Source organism: Macaca nemestrina, chromosome 19 (genome assembly GCF_043159975.1).
Source record: "Macaca nemestrina isolate mMacNem1 chromosome 19, mMacNem.hap1, whole genome shotgun sequence".
Lineage (NCBI taxonomy): Eukaryota > Metazoa > Chordata > Mammalia > Primates > Cercopithecidae > Macaca > Macaca nemestrina.
This window is the reverse complement of record NC_092143.1, coordinates 80,953,834-80,969,486: the sequence shown is the minus strand read 5'-3', so window position 1 is coordinate 80,969,486 and position 15,653 is coordinate 80,953,834. Positions and strand designations below refer to the sequence as shown.

General features: G+C 48.4%; 1 protein-coding gene and 1 long non-coding RNA gene across 5 annotated transcripts in view; one reads left to right on the top strand and one right to left on the bottom strand.

Annotated features, from left to right (window-relative positions):
- Positions 1–11,783, top strand: part of LOC112426133 (uncharacterized) — a 54,715-nt gene extending 42,932 nt beyond the window's left edge. The window contains exons 2-3 of one of the 4 annotated variants that reach the window (XR_003017407.2): positions 8,725–9,096; positions 10,200–11,783. This is a non-coding gene — a long non-coding RNA (uncharacterized lncRNA). Of the gene's footprint in view, positions 1–7,834; positions 7,896–8,724 lie in introns of all 4 variants that reach the window. The other 3 variants (XR_003017409.2, XR_011617146.1, XR_003017410.2) reach the window with 3 other exon arrangements.
- LOC105478903 (APC down-regulated 1) overlaps positions 1–15,653 on the bottom strand; it is a 33,967-nt gene that overhangs the window by 4,972 nt on the left and 13,342 nt on the right. The window contains exons 2-3 of the mRNA XM_011736626.2: positions 15,182–15,365; positions 11,778–12,309 (exon numbers count right to left, since the gene is read on the bottom strand). Of these exons, the coding sequence (XP_011734928.2) occupies positions 11,778–12,309; positions 15,182–15,365 (716 nt within the window). The remainder of the gene's footprint in view (positions 1–11,777; positions 12,310–15,181; positions 15,366–15,653) is intronic.

Below are 15,653 nucleotides of genomic sequence, written 5' to 3'. Positions count from 1 at the left end.
CACATCTGCCCTGCGGCCAAGGCTGAGGGCTGCCCACTGACTGCGCAGGAACACACTTATTCCCTAGCAGTTCTTTAAAGTTGGAGATCTCAATCACCAGGGTCTTTGGGTTTACAGCCCTCACTCAACATGTGATTTCCTCGTGGTGGCTGTTTGGTTTCTCCGAGAGGGCAGGAGGAGCGTTCTCCCCGGAGAACAGCTGTGCTCGCTAACTTGTGCTGCTGCTGTGTGCGTTAAACGGGCGTGGAGTTGCACATCACGTGAGAGAATGTTTCCTTTGCTAACATGGTTTGTGGCTTGTAGACGATTGGATCAAATAGCTCCAGCATTGACATGAAGGCCAAGTCCTGGGAGTCCCCAGGCTCTACGTGCATTTGTTGGCCTGCGGTTTCCTACAGAGGGCTTTGGGGCACACGGAGAAACTGCCTGCATCCTGTGCTCAGCAGTGAGCTGCCCTCTGCAAGCTACAGGAGAAATAGAGAAGAACTCCTGCATGAGGCCCATTAGCCCAGTGATTAATTACGTGATGGAAAGATGGCTCTGCCCAGTTCCTAGGGGCTGAGGCCAGCCCCAGCCGCTTCACAGTTGGTGATTTTGGGCAAGTTATTTATTTCTCTCCATTTCAACTTCCTCATTTATACAATGGTGATCATGACACTTACTTGCATAACTGCTGCAAGAAATGAACAGCAGATGAAGGTGGTTCCCACTCAGTGCACCCACTTGGTGTGAACATTAAATAAAGGCCTATCTGCCACCCTATGTGCCACTGTCTTTCAAATGCACCTGAAGGTGAAGAAAATACAAACTGAGTTAAAGCATCACTGAGTACGGTAGGTTAGGCTTTATGTTTCCTTAGTCAACTACTATGGGGTAAAGGTTCTAGATTTTTCACCTAAACAAGGGTTCTGATATTCAAAACCCAGGATGGAAAGTTAATATGACATAGCGTGCCCAGCCCAGGACTCCTGCATAAGTGCTGGAACTGTCACCATTGAAATCAGGCCTGCGGTCCTGGTGTGGGGACCAGTGACACGCCCTCTGACACTGGCTCGGAACTTGGATTCAGATCACGAAAGTTTCACAGGCAGGAAGGTCGTGTTTTCCTGTGATGCCTGTTGTCAGAGACACAGGCTGTGCAGGAGCTGGACCCTGGCCCAGCACCACCTACAGCTGAGCCCAGCACATGCTGAAATAAGAGAGGCCACTTGGAGCACTGGTTCCATCAGGGTAAGAAGCGTGGGGTCAGATCTTCCCCAATCAGGCGGGAGAAGCTGTGCACTCCTACCATTTGCAGCTCATCGCTGGTAGCGGCTATCCCCTCCGCCTGGGCAGGTCCCCAAAGCCTAGCTGGCAGCCCCACTTCCCTACACCAACCCCAACCTCCACCTCCCCTCTGTGCCATTCCCCACAACTTGGGTTTGCCATCTGTAATTTGGGAATTTAAAAACATCAGTTGCCGACTCCTTCATTTCTGGTCACTCTAAGGAGGTGAGAGTCTCAATTCCTGAAAAGATTTAATTCCTCAAATACCAGGATCAGTTCAGAAGGAGCTCAGAGAGCTTCTGAGTTGGGGGTGGGAGAGAGAAAGGAAACAAGGGATGTTAGTTCTTGCAAGAGATGGTTCTGGGACGACGTCGAGGAGCAACGGCCCTTTGGCTCAGACAAGGAAAAGGCTCGGGGGACGGGAGGGGGCCCTGCTGTTGCCCCGGCTGTTCCAGAACGGGTGTTTTCAGGGGTGCTTCCCTTTAGGAATAATGAGGCCGGGGTCCTGAGCTCCGAGATGAGGGCCCCGTGGGACTTGGTCACTTCAGGAAAATGATGGTCCTGGGCTGAAGTGTTGCTGTTCCACAGCAGAGAAAAGCAGGCCAGGCAGGGCTTTTGTTTGTTTGTTTTGTGGGGGGCACAGGCTCAGGGAGGCTTGTTTTCCATTAGGTGGGTCTGAGAATTTAGGGAGGGTGCAGGGAGTGGGAGAAACCTGGCTCTTGGGTATGGTCTTGACGAATCCCTAAACTGGATGCTTGTGTGTATGTGTGTGTGTGTTAAAAAAATACCTAACATAGAATTTGCCATCTTAGCCATTTTAAATTATATTCACACCGTTGTGTGGCTACCCCTGGAACCTTTTCGTCTTTCCCAGCCGAAAATCTGCACCCAGTAAACACTAACGCCCCATTCTCCCTCCTGGCCCTGGAAACCCCCATTCTCCTTTCTGTCTCTATGGATTTGACTCTTAGAGGTGCCTCATCTGAGGGGAACTAGCACTATTTGTCTTTTTGTGTCTGGCCTGTTTCACTTAGTATAAGCTCCTCAAGTTTTATCAACGTTGTAAAATGTGTCAGAATTTCCATCCTTTTGAGGCTGATATTCCTTGCATGAATATTCCACATTTTGTTGATTTATTCATGTCGATGGACATTTAGGTTGCTTCCGCCTCTCGGCTACTGTGATTGATGCTGCCAGGACCATAGGTGTCTTTATGTTTGTTCAAGTCCTTGCTTTTAATGCTTTTGGGTATGTATCCAGAAGGAGAACAGCTGGATCAATTTGGTAATTCTATGTTTAATTTTTTGGGGGAACCACCGTACCATTTTCTGGAGTGGATGAATCATTTTACATCTCCATCAGTAATGTATAAAGTTCCAGTTTCTCCACATCCTTCCCAACGCTGAATATTTTCTGGTTTTGATTGTTTTGTATTTTGTAATAGCCATCCCAATGGGTAAGTTGATATCTCATTGTGGCTTTAATTTACATTTTCCGTTGCCAATTTTTTTAAATTTTTTTATTTTTTGGTTGTTGTCTAGTTATCCTTTTTTTTTTCTTTTTTTGAGACAGGGTCTCACTCTGTTGGAGGTGGGAGAGAGAAAGACTGGGGGTTGCCCAAGCTGGAGTGCAGTGATGTGATCTCGGATCACTGCAACCTTCACCTCCCAGGCTCAAGCCATCCTCCCACTTCAGGCTCCTGAGTAGCTGGGTCTACAGGTGTGCAGCACCATGACTGGATAATTTTTGTTTTTTTTTGTATTTTTTGTAGAGACGCGGTTCCACCATGTTGCCCGGGCTGGTCTCAAACTCCTGAGCTCAGGGCAATCTGTCTGCCTCAGCGTCTCCAAGTGCTGGGACAACTCTTTAGCTGCCATGAAGAAACCAAAGTTATCATAACAAGCGGAGTTGTTTCTGGCCTCTGTGGACACTGTCAACAAGGGGGCAGTTTTAGCCACCGTTGAATAAGGAGATCCCTCTGTACTGTAACAAATTTTAAAAATATAATTTATGCTCCTAATTCTCATAATCTTTGGCCTGAATAAAAAATAGAGACCTACAGGCACAACTACAGAGAAGCAGAAATTAAAGCCTGTATATTGTATTGGTTCTAAAGTTTCTCTTTTCTGAGATGTTTTTCAGAAACAGTATTCTTCCAAGATGGATACATGGAAAGAGAATTACATATGCAGTTTTTAAACATGATGAGTGATTGGTACTGTGGAATATCATTTGCTCTGTAACATTATTTCCTCTTTTTTGGGGATCCCTGTTCCAAGACATGACTCTCATTTGAGAAGTGTCCTCTCCCAGGCTCACCAATTTGGCTTCCACGGCACCCCCTTTCCCCGAATCTTAGAAAGGGCTGTTTAAAGCCAGAGCTTCTGTACACAGAAGATTTGAAGGTTAAAGCAGAGGAACCAGAAAGTGTTTCCTTGTTGCTATTCTTTATACACACTATAAAAAGCGTCCATCAGAAAGGGGAAGGGAGGAAAAAGATCCTATGCAAATAATCTCTGGGAAAAAAATTAAGCTTATTCTAAAAATGCAAAAGAAGCTTATACTTTAAAAATGAGCAAGGTTCTAGGCAAAGAGTGGGGTTCTGCCCACTCTGCTCTCTGATTCCTGCTTAGCTGCAGGTAACAAGTTAAATAACTACAGCGAGCATTCACAGGGTATTCGAATCTTGGGGGCTCAAGTACAGCATCTCCTTAGACTTTACAACCTCCCAGGAGACCACGGCAGATGAGGCAACTAAGGCACCTGGAGAGAAACAGTCAGATGACTTTACAAACCCAAAGTGGAGCCAGGATAGTAATTTGGTCTTAGGACTTGCTGGGTGCTGCCTCCTGGCCAGAGTTGCCTCACAGGCTGCAAAGAACAGACGTTTCCCCAGCAAGGACTCCAGCCCAGGAAAAGGTCTTCTCCGGCCAATGACTGATGGGGATACTCCAGGCTTTCTCTGTTCCCTGCCAATATTTATTTCTGGAGAGGTGGTTCGTCAACATTTGCTGACAGTATCCGCTTGTTTTCGCCATCTTCCCAGAATGGAAGAATTTACTTGATGTGATCTTGTTGTGAACAGATCAACTACGGAAGCAGGCTGCATGAAACACAAGTCTTCAAAAGCACTGTTCCTTGAGCTAAAAGTTTTGTTCAAGAAGGAGGAAAAATGGGAGTAGATGATGGAATCTTCCTTTCCTAGGGTTTTGTTCCCTGGGATAAAAAGCACACAAATGTTTCTCACAAAGAAACCTGCAGCGGCCAATGGCCCACATTGAAAGCTTTCTTTGTAACTGGGATGTGCCGAGTATTTGATTAAATTTCTGCTGTAGATAACCCTGCAGGTACATCCTTCTCGGGTCTTCTCTATTACGAGTTCATTGAGGCCAAGACCAAGTGTTCTGTCTTTGTCGTATTTCCCACGACATCCAGGAGAGAACTGCACAGGGCTTTCGGCTAACAGGCAAATGGAGAGAAAGCTGGCATTGGATATGTAAAGAGTTAAATGGAGTAGCTAGCATTCATCACAAATAATGGGCCCCCACCTCCCTTGTGGGAAGGAATTCAGGGTGCTTTTCAGATCTGGGATTCTAGGAGTTTGTGAACTCGGGCTTATTTTGATCAACTAAAGATAGCATGATGATGCCACTTTCAGAAGGAAGTGGGTGAAGAGCTGTGGCTTTAGGCACAGACTGCCCAGGCAGGCTTGCTGTCTATCCCACTGCAATACACTGAATGTCTGTGTCCCTTCAAAATCCATGTTAAAATCCTTACCACCAATGTGAGGAAATTAGGAGGTGGGGTCTGTGGGGGGTGACTAGGTCATGAGGGTGCAGCCCTTAAGAAGGGGATTAGTGCCCTTGTAAAAGAGGCTGAGGGTTATCCAGCTGTCTTGCTGCCACATGAGGATACAGGGGGAGGATACAGCAGTCTGCAACCCGCGAGAGCCCTGACCAGGATTCCAGCCTCCCACTCTGCTGGTGCCTTGATCTTGGCCCTCCAACATCCAGAACTGTGAGAAGTGAGTGGTTGTCCCCAGTCCATGCTGCTTCACTATGGCAGCCCCGATGGACTGAGGCACCTGCCGCCCAGCACCTGATCCCTGCAGGTGAGGGCAGCCCCCTCAGTGTACAGACCCCGTGCAGCTACCAGGATCCTGCCATCCCTGCCAGGATGCAGGCACCTCTGTGGGGCCAGGGGAACTCAGAGAGCCTCAGGGAGGCTGCACAGCCACCCCGGGCCTGTTACCACCATCCAGGAAGGGCCTGGGCCAGGAGGATGAGGGAGAAAAGGAGAAATCAGGTTGCTAATTCCTGGGCCTGCAGTTGGCTACGAAGCAGAGGGGAGCAAAACTCAACTGAACACTTCTGCGTCCTGGAGTTCGGCAGGGGCAGCTGATAGGTCCTCAGGAGCAACATTAGCCTTCTGGAAATGGGCTTCCAAGGCAGCTTAGAATCCGAAACATGAGCTCACAAAGTCCTTTTCTGTTTTAATTAACATTAGAATCATGAAAAAGACGATTTTGCCTCCACCATCTTATACATACACATGACCGCTGACCCAGCAGGTGGGGAAAAAGGACCCTAAGAAGATGGTTCTTTAAGAGAAAAGACTTCAAGAGTGGTTTCCAAAAAGAATTTTCATTTATTTTTACTTGTTTCTTTCTTCCACTCCTATGCATTTTGATTCATTTAAATAATTAAAGTAGACTTATTAAATCTGCTGTAAATCCACTGGGCACTCCTGGCTGGTCCATCCTCTTCCTTTCTCCCCTTGGGGCTCAGCAAACTCTCCCTGGAGTAGGGACCTCATGCGTACTTTTCAAATGGCCATTTCCTGCTTTTACAGGCTTTCCTCATGTCCTCGGAGCTTTCTTGCCTTTTAAGGGATAAAATGTTTACCACTTGCATTGTCCCTGACAACAAATATTTCCTGGTCCCCTAACTCCTTAAATAAAGCAACCTTGCATGCCTGTTTATCTGCTGAAATACTCCGGAGTCAAGAAATATAATGAGCTGTTTCTGCAATAAAAGTGTATATCAGCAGCCTTGTAGCCCAGCAATTGTGACACTGCACACCTCGGCCCAGATGAAATGTCCACAAAAGCAACCCCTCAGGGTCAAGACCCCCTCAACGGATCCCAGTTACCAGCTCCGTTTTTTATAGAATTGTGCAACATTTGCTGCCTTATAGGAAACACGTGGCTCCAGGAGCAGTCAGTTTTCGTCTAGGGTCCTCCTTCCTGTAAGACTAGTCCTTGAAACTGTCTTAGGTCACGACTTCTTGAACTTCTGGTCGTCCACCACCTCCTTCATCTCCCATCACCTCTGCAAATCCACACCAGCAGAAAGAGAAGTGGCATGGAATTCTTCCACAAGCACTTGGCTCCTTCTATATACCAGAGACGCGGTCGCCCACCCACCCAGGAGCCACACCAAGCACATGCTCAGGGAGACGTCCCTCCATGCCGGCTCCTGCAGCTGGGCTGAAAAGTCCAGGCCCCAAGGCCACCTGACTCAACATCCCCATGGTGTCACTGATACCAGGAAGCCGCACAGGTCACACATCCTCTAAAAAGCCTCTGAGAGGCAAGCTACCTTAAATACAAGCTGGCTCACAGCCTAGCGGCTCCTGAAGAATTTGAGAGAGAGAGCGCAGCATGCTGTTGTCCTGCAGTGCTCAGGTACTCCCGAAGTCCGGTGCTTTTCTTCCTCCCATGTGTGGCTCCCCTGCTGTACGTGTGCTGGGATTGAGTGTTTCAGATGCACGGCCTGGGGAAGGCTGTCTCGTTTTCAGACAGCCCCTTTGATTTACGATCCTGTGGTTAAATCAGTGCAGGATTTTGGAGAAAGACCAATTCCATTTGCTTACGAGTCTGATCCTGAGGCTCTGGCATCTCTAACGACCCTGGCAATCATTTGCTTTTAATTACCGTTTGATTCCATCCCTGAAAGAATGAGCCTGGCTTCTACCCCTCCAACTGCATGGTTCTGAAGAATCTCGGCAGAGGGTTATGGCTGCTCTGATGCTAAACTTGATTCAGGCAAAGCATCTTCTTTCAGGATTACTTTAGGCTGTCTTGACTTTTTTATAATGAAGAGTAGCCAATTCCATCCTGAACGAACCCTCCCAGCACACCTGAATCTCTTCAAACATCACTTATTTGCCAAAGGACTCTGGACCTCACAGCAAAGCTGTATAAAGCTTAGAAAAACAAGTTGACTTAAAGTTTCTATTTTTACACGGTGTCCTGTTTCTAGAGGGGCTGAGACTCGTGGTTTGAAACTCAATTTAGCATTTAAACTAATTTTCAGCTCAGTCTCTATGGACCAGCAATTAGGGAAGGAGAAGAGTTCAAAGAAGAAGGTTTCAGCCTCTCCTGGGCAGGCGTGTGCGGTCTTTGAAGACGCTCTCCCAACCTTTCTTCCTGTCTCCGCCGGGCGGCCACAGACAGCTCGGACGACCTGCTGTGGCTGGGCCCGTGTGGGCACACAGTGCCCAGTCTTTCTGGTGCCTGGGTCTGGAAAGACACCAATGGCTCAGTCCATTTTGTTCCTTCTCACAGCTGTCCTGGGGAAGGATCTGAAAACTTCCTGAAGACTCCACTGCACACTGCAGGCCAAGAGGTACAAGGCGAGAGACAAGAGAAGAATGGACCCTTTCAGCTCCCGGAGCCACTCGGCCTTCCACTGACCCCCCAGCCGTCTCGCGAGGCAGCCGGGCTGGCTCAGGAAGCCTGGGTCCTCCTCCCAGCTGGGCTGCCACCTGCATCTGTGGCCGCAGCATTCCTCTGGGTCTGGGAGTGTTCGCTGGCTTTTTTTTTTTTAATCTAAATTATCCATGATGACTGTGCTTAGGTAATAGAAGATCACAGCACAAAATGCAAGAGGAACCGAAAGTGAAGTCTCTGTCTGACCATCCCAGATAGACAGCTCTGTCTCTTCCTCTGAGGCAGTCATCAGTTTCCTCCAGAAACATCTGATTCCTTTGCAAAGAGTCCCTCTTCTTCTCCTTTCATTATTAGTTTTATGCACATGGTATCATATTATTCATGCTGTTTTGTAACTTCCTTTTTTCCCACTTAATAGTATGTCTCTTGTAGTATCTAAGGTCCTAAAGCTCTTTCCACCTTAATTTTCTGTCATCAAGGAATCAGGCCTAGTGTTTAAAGAGTCTACTTCTTAAGAATCTGGGTAAATGTTCCCACAACTGCCTTAGCAGAGCAGGGAGGAGAAAATGGGAGGAAGTGTTTTATGGCTAGGCATCATGAAACACTTTGATGTTCCCTGGTCAGTTGTCATTGTCATTCTCATTCCTCTCTGAGCCATTGGCCTAGAAGGGCGACTTACTCTAGGTTAAGAGAGATGGAGCTTTGCGTTCAGGCCCTATCCTGATGCCCACAGGATAACCCTATTGATTAACCCTATTGATTCTTATATTTTTGCCATTTTACAGAAAAGGAAAACGAAGTCTCCAGTAGGTCAGATAACTACCAATGCCACCCGGCTGATGACAGCAGAACTGGCTTCCAGGATTGGCTGCCGTTTCTGAAGTCCACATAACCTGCCAATTTGTCCAGAAGGTGTTGAATTCTAAAAAGGTCAGCTTTACAATTGCTGTCTTTAATTCCCATGCCAATAGTTAATCATTTTCACTTGCGGGGCATTTTCCCTCCAGGAGCCACAGACAGGTCTGCTGAGGGGCACGGACGGGACTGAAGTGTCCCCTCCTGGAGCACCCCTGGGCGCCAGCCTTAGCAATGCTGGCTGGGCTTTCAGACTCCATCTGCGGAGCCACACCCCGGAGTGCAATGGGGTAGAGAGGCAGGTAAGAAAATAAACGTGGTTATGGTTAATTTTTCCCCAAGTGCTAAAAAGAGCAAAAGAGATCAGAGCCCACGCAGGTGCATGAAGGTGAGGAAAAGGAACCAGAACCCGAGTGGGTGCAAAAGACTAACCCAAGGTCAAGTTCGGAGCCTACAGCCCGGCGGACACCGGCACAGCAAGTTCCCTGGCCGCACCTGCCTCCTCACTCAGACCTCGCACTCAAGGCTCCCTGTGCTTTTTGGTGTTTTGCGGCTCCTTGGTGTCTCTGCTAGGGGGTGGGCAGGCTCTTCCTATTCAGCAGACATTCACAAAGGCCCCGAGGGAACGGCGGGTTGCGGGGATGCTCCTGGCTAACCCCAGGTTTCCGGATTATCTGGGCCATTTTTATTCCTGACATTCACAGCTTCCTCCCGTTACCTGAGATCATTTGAAAGGCGGAGGCCGGTGGCTCCCGCCTGTAATCCCAGTACTTTGGGAGGCCGAGGCGCGCCGATCACCTGAGGTGGGGAGTTGGAGACCAGCCTGGCCAACATACTGAAACCCCGTCTCTACTAAAAATACACAAACTAGCTGGGCGTGGTGGTGGGCACCTGTAGTTCCAGCTACTTGCGAGGCTGAGGCAGGAGAATCGCTTGAACCTGGGAGGCGGAGCTTGCAGAGCCGAGATGGCGCCACTGCACTCCAGCCTGGGTGACAAGAGCAAAACCCTGCTTCAAAAAAAAAAAAAAAAAAAAAAAAAACACCTTCCCAGAAAGATGGCTAGACTATACTCAGAGTGAGCCAAAGGTAGGTATGAAGCCCCTTCTCCTGCTACTATCTTAAACCAAGTGGACCTGGCCAGTATAAAACAGGAGAAATGCTATGCAGCTACGGTGTCCAGTGCTGCCTTTGGGCAGTGCTGCCAACCAGAAAGGTCCCAAAATGTAATTCGAAGCCCGTTATTCCCACCCATTTTCCCAAGACACCCACTCAAGCCTGACCCGGAAAGCACACCCTAGTCCAGGTATCACCCTATGAGCCGATTCTCCTCCTGATACCTGTCCTGGGGAATCCACATGTTGAAGGGGCAGAACTTTGGTCTCCTTTCCCTGTGTCCCATTCTAGGAAAAACCTCTGGGATCCCCCGACAGTGGCAGCAATGGAGCCTGCGTCAGAGGCTGCCCTGCCTCTCTGCCCTAATTCACGTTGGCCTCTTCAGTGCACTTGAAACTTACAAGGCAGAATGAAATGAGCCTGGCTCCTGATCTGTGTTGGAACAAACCCCCGAGGGCATCCTGAGCCGGCGGGAGTCTGCGCCTGGGCACACGGGCTGAGCACAGGGCTTCATCTCACACGCGGGGACTCAGCCATGAAAAGATTTATCCCGAGGAAGCAGCCTCCACCAAGCGGGCTTTCTCAGCAGCTATTTCATCATTATAATAAAAGCCACTTGCATTGCACAAGCTCACAATAACATAGATGAAAAAAGGTAACACGGAGCAGCCTTGGCAGAGGAAGTGCCCTGTGATACCTCTACTGGTTATGAGTAGTCTTGGAGGACTAATAAGAAAAAAGATTTAAAAAAATGAAGAAACCACCAAACAAAAGTTAAGCAGGGTTCCACAGTTACGGAGCCGCTGTGCTAGAGAGTTCCACGAAGCCACTGGGGATGGCCGGGGAGATACTCCAGAGACCTGCCCACCGCCCAGCCCTAGCAGGCCCGGGTCTGCATGCTCACACTGCGCCCTGGGACCCACCGCCCAGCCCTAGCAGGCCCGGGTCTGCATGTTCACACTGCGCCCTGGGCAGAAGCCCGCTCCCCTCCTGCCTGGGACTCCACAGGCTCTGCGGGGAGATGGTGGAGGCGATCGAGTTACACATGGACATGTACTCTGAGCTGGTGGGAAGGAAACGCCTTGTGAATTCCAAATATAATTAGTAGAATATCATTCAAGGAAAAGACATTATAAGGTTTAATTGTTTCCTGCCCTCCTTAGTCCCCTCTTCTGCTTATGGTGACTTTACATTTTCCTTAGTGAAATGAAAAGAACGTGGGGTATGGAGGAAGGACCTTTGGGCTCATGGTCCAGCAGGAAAACTCAGTAGCCGTGTGGCCTGCGCAGGAGCCGTAACCCCTGGGACCTCAGCAGGCTGTGCCGCCTAAGAGTGTCGGGACTCAGCAGGGTGTCCTGAGGACTGGAAGCAGTGACTCTGGTGGATGGTCTCTGTGGAGTCTAACACGCCACACAAATCCCACTGTCACCTCCTTTTCTCTCCCTCCCCACCTCCTCCAGGGCCCGGGTGGCTGCTATTGTTCAGTATCTTTTCCAGGTGTGGTTATGACATCACCTTCGCACTGTCCTCTTGGAATCACTGAAGAGGTTTCTGGGATGGGAGAGCTGAAAGGAGCCTTAGGAATTTTCTAGAACCATCATCCCACACCACCACCCACTTCAGAAGAGAACCGAGGTTCCAAGTCACAGGGCAAGTTGGTGGCAGACCCAGGTCTCCTGACTGGCTACAGTGCCCCCCAGCCCCAGCCTTCCCCGTCTCCTCCCACCTCGCCGTAGCCCCACCTTGGCCTGCCCCGCCAGGAAGCAGAATTCCCCCCTTTCAAGGGTGCTCTGAAGCCCCCATGGCAAGCCTTTAAGAAGGATGACCCACTTTATTCAATAAAGAGGAGAACACAGAGCTCTGAGGTACCTTGGCATTCTGCAGAGGGGGCTGGTAACTGGATGGCCGGTAGAACATCCTCTGGGTGGCATCGGTGTGAATGTCACCAAGGAAGAGCTCCTCGACCAGGTGGTCGAGGTTGTGGTGAAGGTACTGCTTCTCCACCCGGATGAGCTGGAGCTCATGCATGGCAAAGTTCACGGCCTTGGTGCACTCACAGCCATTCTCCTCTCGCCAGAGGTCATAGGCCACGTCCTGCACCCAGGGACCCCCGTCTGCGAGGAACCCCGGGCACGTGCGGTTCACCTGCTGGCCGAGCTTCTCGGCCACCGCCTCTGTGTGGCAGATCACCTGGACGTTGTGCAGCTGGTAGTCGGCTTCCGTGCCCCCTCGGATGATCCAGGAGGCCTGGCGGAGGCGGATCTTGCCCCGGATAATGAGAGTATAAGTGGGATTTGTGCACCGGTTGCTGCCATAATAAAACTGGTAGGCCTTGAAGGTGTTATTGTGGTAGAATCTGTAGGACCTTGTGATGAACTCTGGGCCTGACCTTACTTCACAGCTGGGAAAGGAAAGGGGAAGAAGAGACCTTTGTAAGCCCAAAGGCATGGGAAAGAGATTCGTTATGGTATGAAGAAATTACAGAAATAATAATAAGCTTCTGCTGGTGGGCCAGACACTGTTGTCAGCCCTTTACAGATACCAACTCATGGACTCCTCACAACAACCTAGGAGCTAGTATTATCATCACCCACATTTTACAGGTGGGGAAACTGAGGTTAGGGAACATGCCCAAGAGCACATGACCAGCAAGTGTCAGAGCCAGTCCATGAATCCAGGCAGCCTGGCTCTGACGCTGTGCTCCTAATCACTGCCTCAGCCTGCCTTCCACCAGCTTCACAAGCAGGCCAGGAGGGCAAATACCTGCTGCCCTATGCGGGCATTTCCTTCTGGATAAGGAGGACGAGTGCTGTGCTGGCCTATAAAAGAAGTTTCCTCATGCTAGTTCAAAAACGGTCAACTCCCTGAGCACTTTTATTTCATGGACCTTGTCTACAGTAGGCAGGTGCAAAATGTCTGTCATCCCGAAACAGAAACTAGTCACCTGGCGTCTTCATGTCCATTCAAAATTAATTTTCTCTCTAGTAGAAAAGTAAAGGGGCAATTAACTAAAAGCAAAGCTGGCACAACAGAAGTAAGGGTTCCTTTTAGTTTGTGATGGTTGCCAATGTGGCATTAGATGAATGCTAGGTTCCTGAGCCAGAAACACTAAGGCAGAATCTACAGAGCGTAACAGCAGTGGGATGGAATTGAGGGATTTCACATACGGCTCTGTCAGCCATTCATATACACTAGCTGAGGCTGCAGCGGGGGGCACGGGGAGGTACTTAAAGCCCTGGCCAAATAACCTGGCCTTAGCCTTTTGTTAGCTCCTAGTCTCAGTTACGCCGTGACTTTCAGCTCATCAATTCTGGCCTTCCCACTCTGCTCTCATCTATGATGCTAACACAGGTTCTGGTTTGAACTGACGAAGCGTTGCTAAATCAAGCAGTCAGGCTAAAATGCCAAACACAAGTGGTTTTCAAGATTGCGAACACTTTAATTTGTTAGTTGATGGACTGGTGAAAGATAAGCATTATTTAGAAGGGGGTACCGTTGCTACATAAAGTTTGACACCTGCTGTCGAGTAGCATCCTATGGACATAAAGCACTCAACGGTACCTGGGGTATCTGTAATCTTAGAAAAAGGAGACAGAAAACACCCCAGATTTCTCCCACAGGGAAAGAGAAGTTTAGTGTAAGCAGTGATTCATGTTAGATGAGGTTTAGAAAAGAAGATCCCTTATGTTTAATTTTTTAATCTAAGCATCAACAGTCTGTTGATTCTGCCTGCCACGTACAGTGGATCTCAGGCCCACTCACTTCTCAATTGCCCCTGTAGCTCCTCTTACCTAAGCCTCCGTCCTCTCTAACCAGAACGGTTGCAAAGGTCTTTAAACTGGTCACCCCCAAATCACTTTTTCTCCCATCCATTTGCCAAACAGCAGCCAGAATGCCCTTTCAAAAAGTTGAATCATGTTTTAAGCATGGCCCCTGCTGTAAGCTCGTCAATGACTTTTCAGTTCTCTTAGGTTAGAAAAGCTGGTCTGCAGGATGCCTTAGAGCTGGCCTACCCTCCCCAACAGCCTCATCTGAGGCTATCTGCCCTGGTTTACTGCATCCCAGCCACAGGGCTCTCAGCCGGCCGCTCCTTCAATCTAGCCAGCCTCTTGCTCACTCTGCATCTAACCTAGCCTCTGGTTCTTTAAATACAAAGCTCTTCCCACAGTCTTTGCACAGCCAACAATGTCTCAGTTCAAGGGTCCCCTTCCTTGGTAGGCTTTCTGAACTCCACCCCAATTTTAAAATGGGTCCCTCTGGTATTCTCTTTTAGCACCTGTTGCCTTCCCCACCCCTCCACTTTCATAGTACTTCTTGTGTATTTACTTATAAAACCCCTGATGATAGGGACCAGGTCTGTTTTGTTCACTGCTATATAAACAAAACTTAAAATAGTGTTTGGCATATGGTAGGCACTCAATAAATATTTGTTGAATAAAATGATAAATATTTTAAAAGTATGTAACATGAAGGTTGTTTATGCAAATTGTTTATTGTGGTTATTTTGAGAGACCTCATTTTTATGAAATAAAATTCTGCGTCTTCATCATCTTATACAATTTCTTTTTTTCTCTTCTCCGTATTCATCTGATCCCTCCCCAAGGAACTTGGAGGCTGCTATCCATATCCCAGGAACAGCGCATAGGGAGAACTGATCAGATCCCAGAGTTAGTCTTGTTAATTCTCAGCAATTTAATGGGTAGAAAAAAAAAAATCGCAGATCTGCCTCTAGGCTATTTTTAAAAGCTCTAATGGAAGATAAGCCAGAGCTCAAACTGGGATAAATCTCAGCTTCATAGCATGGAAAAGAATCCAAGAACTGCACCCTGGCTAGCAGAGGTAGCTTTTAACTTACTCTTAGAACCCTGGAGCCATATATTAAATTACCAGAATATGGCTAGAATATTTACACCATCCGGAGCTTGCAAGTCATGTTTCAGGGTTGGTGAAACACAGACTCTTAATTTCACTTGCTAATGGTTTCTTTTTATACACAAGTAGTCCCATAGAGTTCAGTAAACAAGGATCTATTCACTCACACTGTGTGGTTAACAGGAGTACAATATAATCTCTGCTTTAGCATAAGATTTCTACAGTACTTAGCTCTTTTTCTTAACCAACCATAATTTCAAAGAGTAGTTTGGTTCTTCATTAGAACTTAGACAACACCTAAATCATTGTGATAAAGTCTCTATGCATCTGAGAACCCATAAGAAGGGTCTTCCATAGGGGTGTGCTCTCTGGCCTCTCCCAGACCCCACCTGTCCTCTTACCCTGTGGAGACCCAGTGGCCCTCGATTGTAGGTGGCATCTGCACGGTGATCCTTGCGCCATTGTGGAGATGTTTGAGCATGTGATGGCACTGTGACTCCTTGAAAGCCCTCCAGGCACTTTTCTCTAAGGACCTAGGATGGGACCTGCTGTCTGGATGAAGGAGGGCAGAACCCTCTCCCAGCCCTGAAAAATAAAGGTGGAAAGTTAGCCAAAAGAAGAAGTAGCAGCAGACATGAATCAGGCCAAACAACCACCTCTGCAGCAGTCGGTGGCTGAAGGTGGGAAATGACTGTTTATTCTACAAAGTGTCTTCACAGTGCATGCTCTCATATAGGATGCACATTCCAAAGTGGCAAGTGTCATTGTGGATCAATTCCCTGGTGAGAAAACTGAGGTCCTTGGAGATCACCAGCATAACTTGCTTGAGGTCACTTAGCTAGTTCCTGGCAAAGCCAGAGATCAAATCCACGC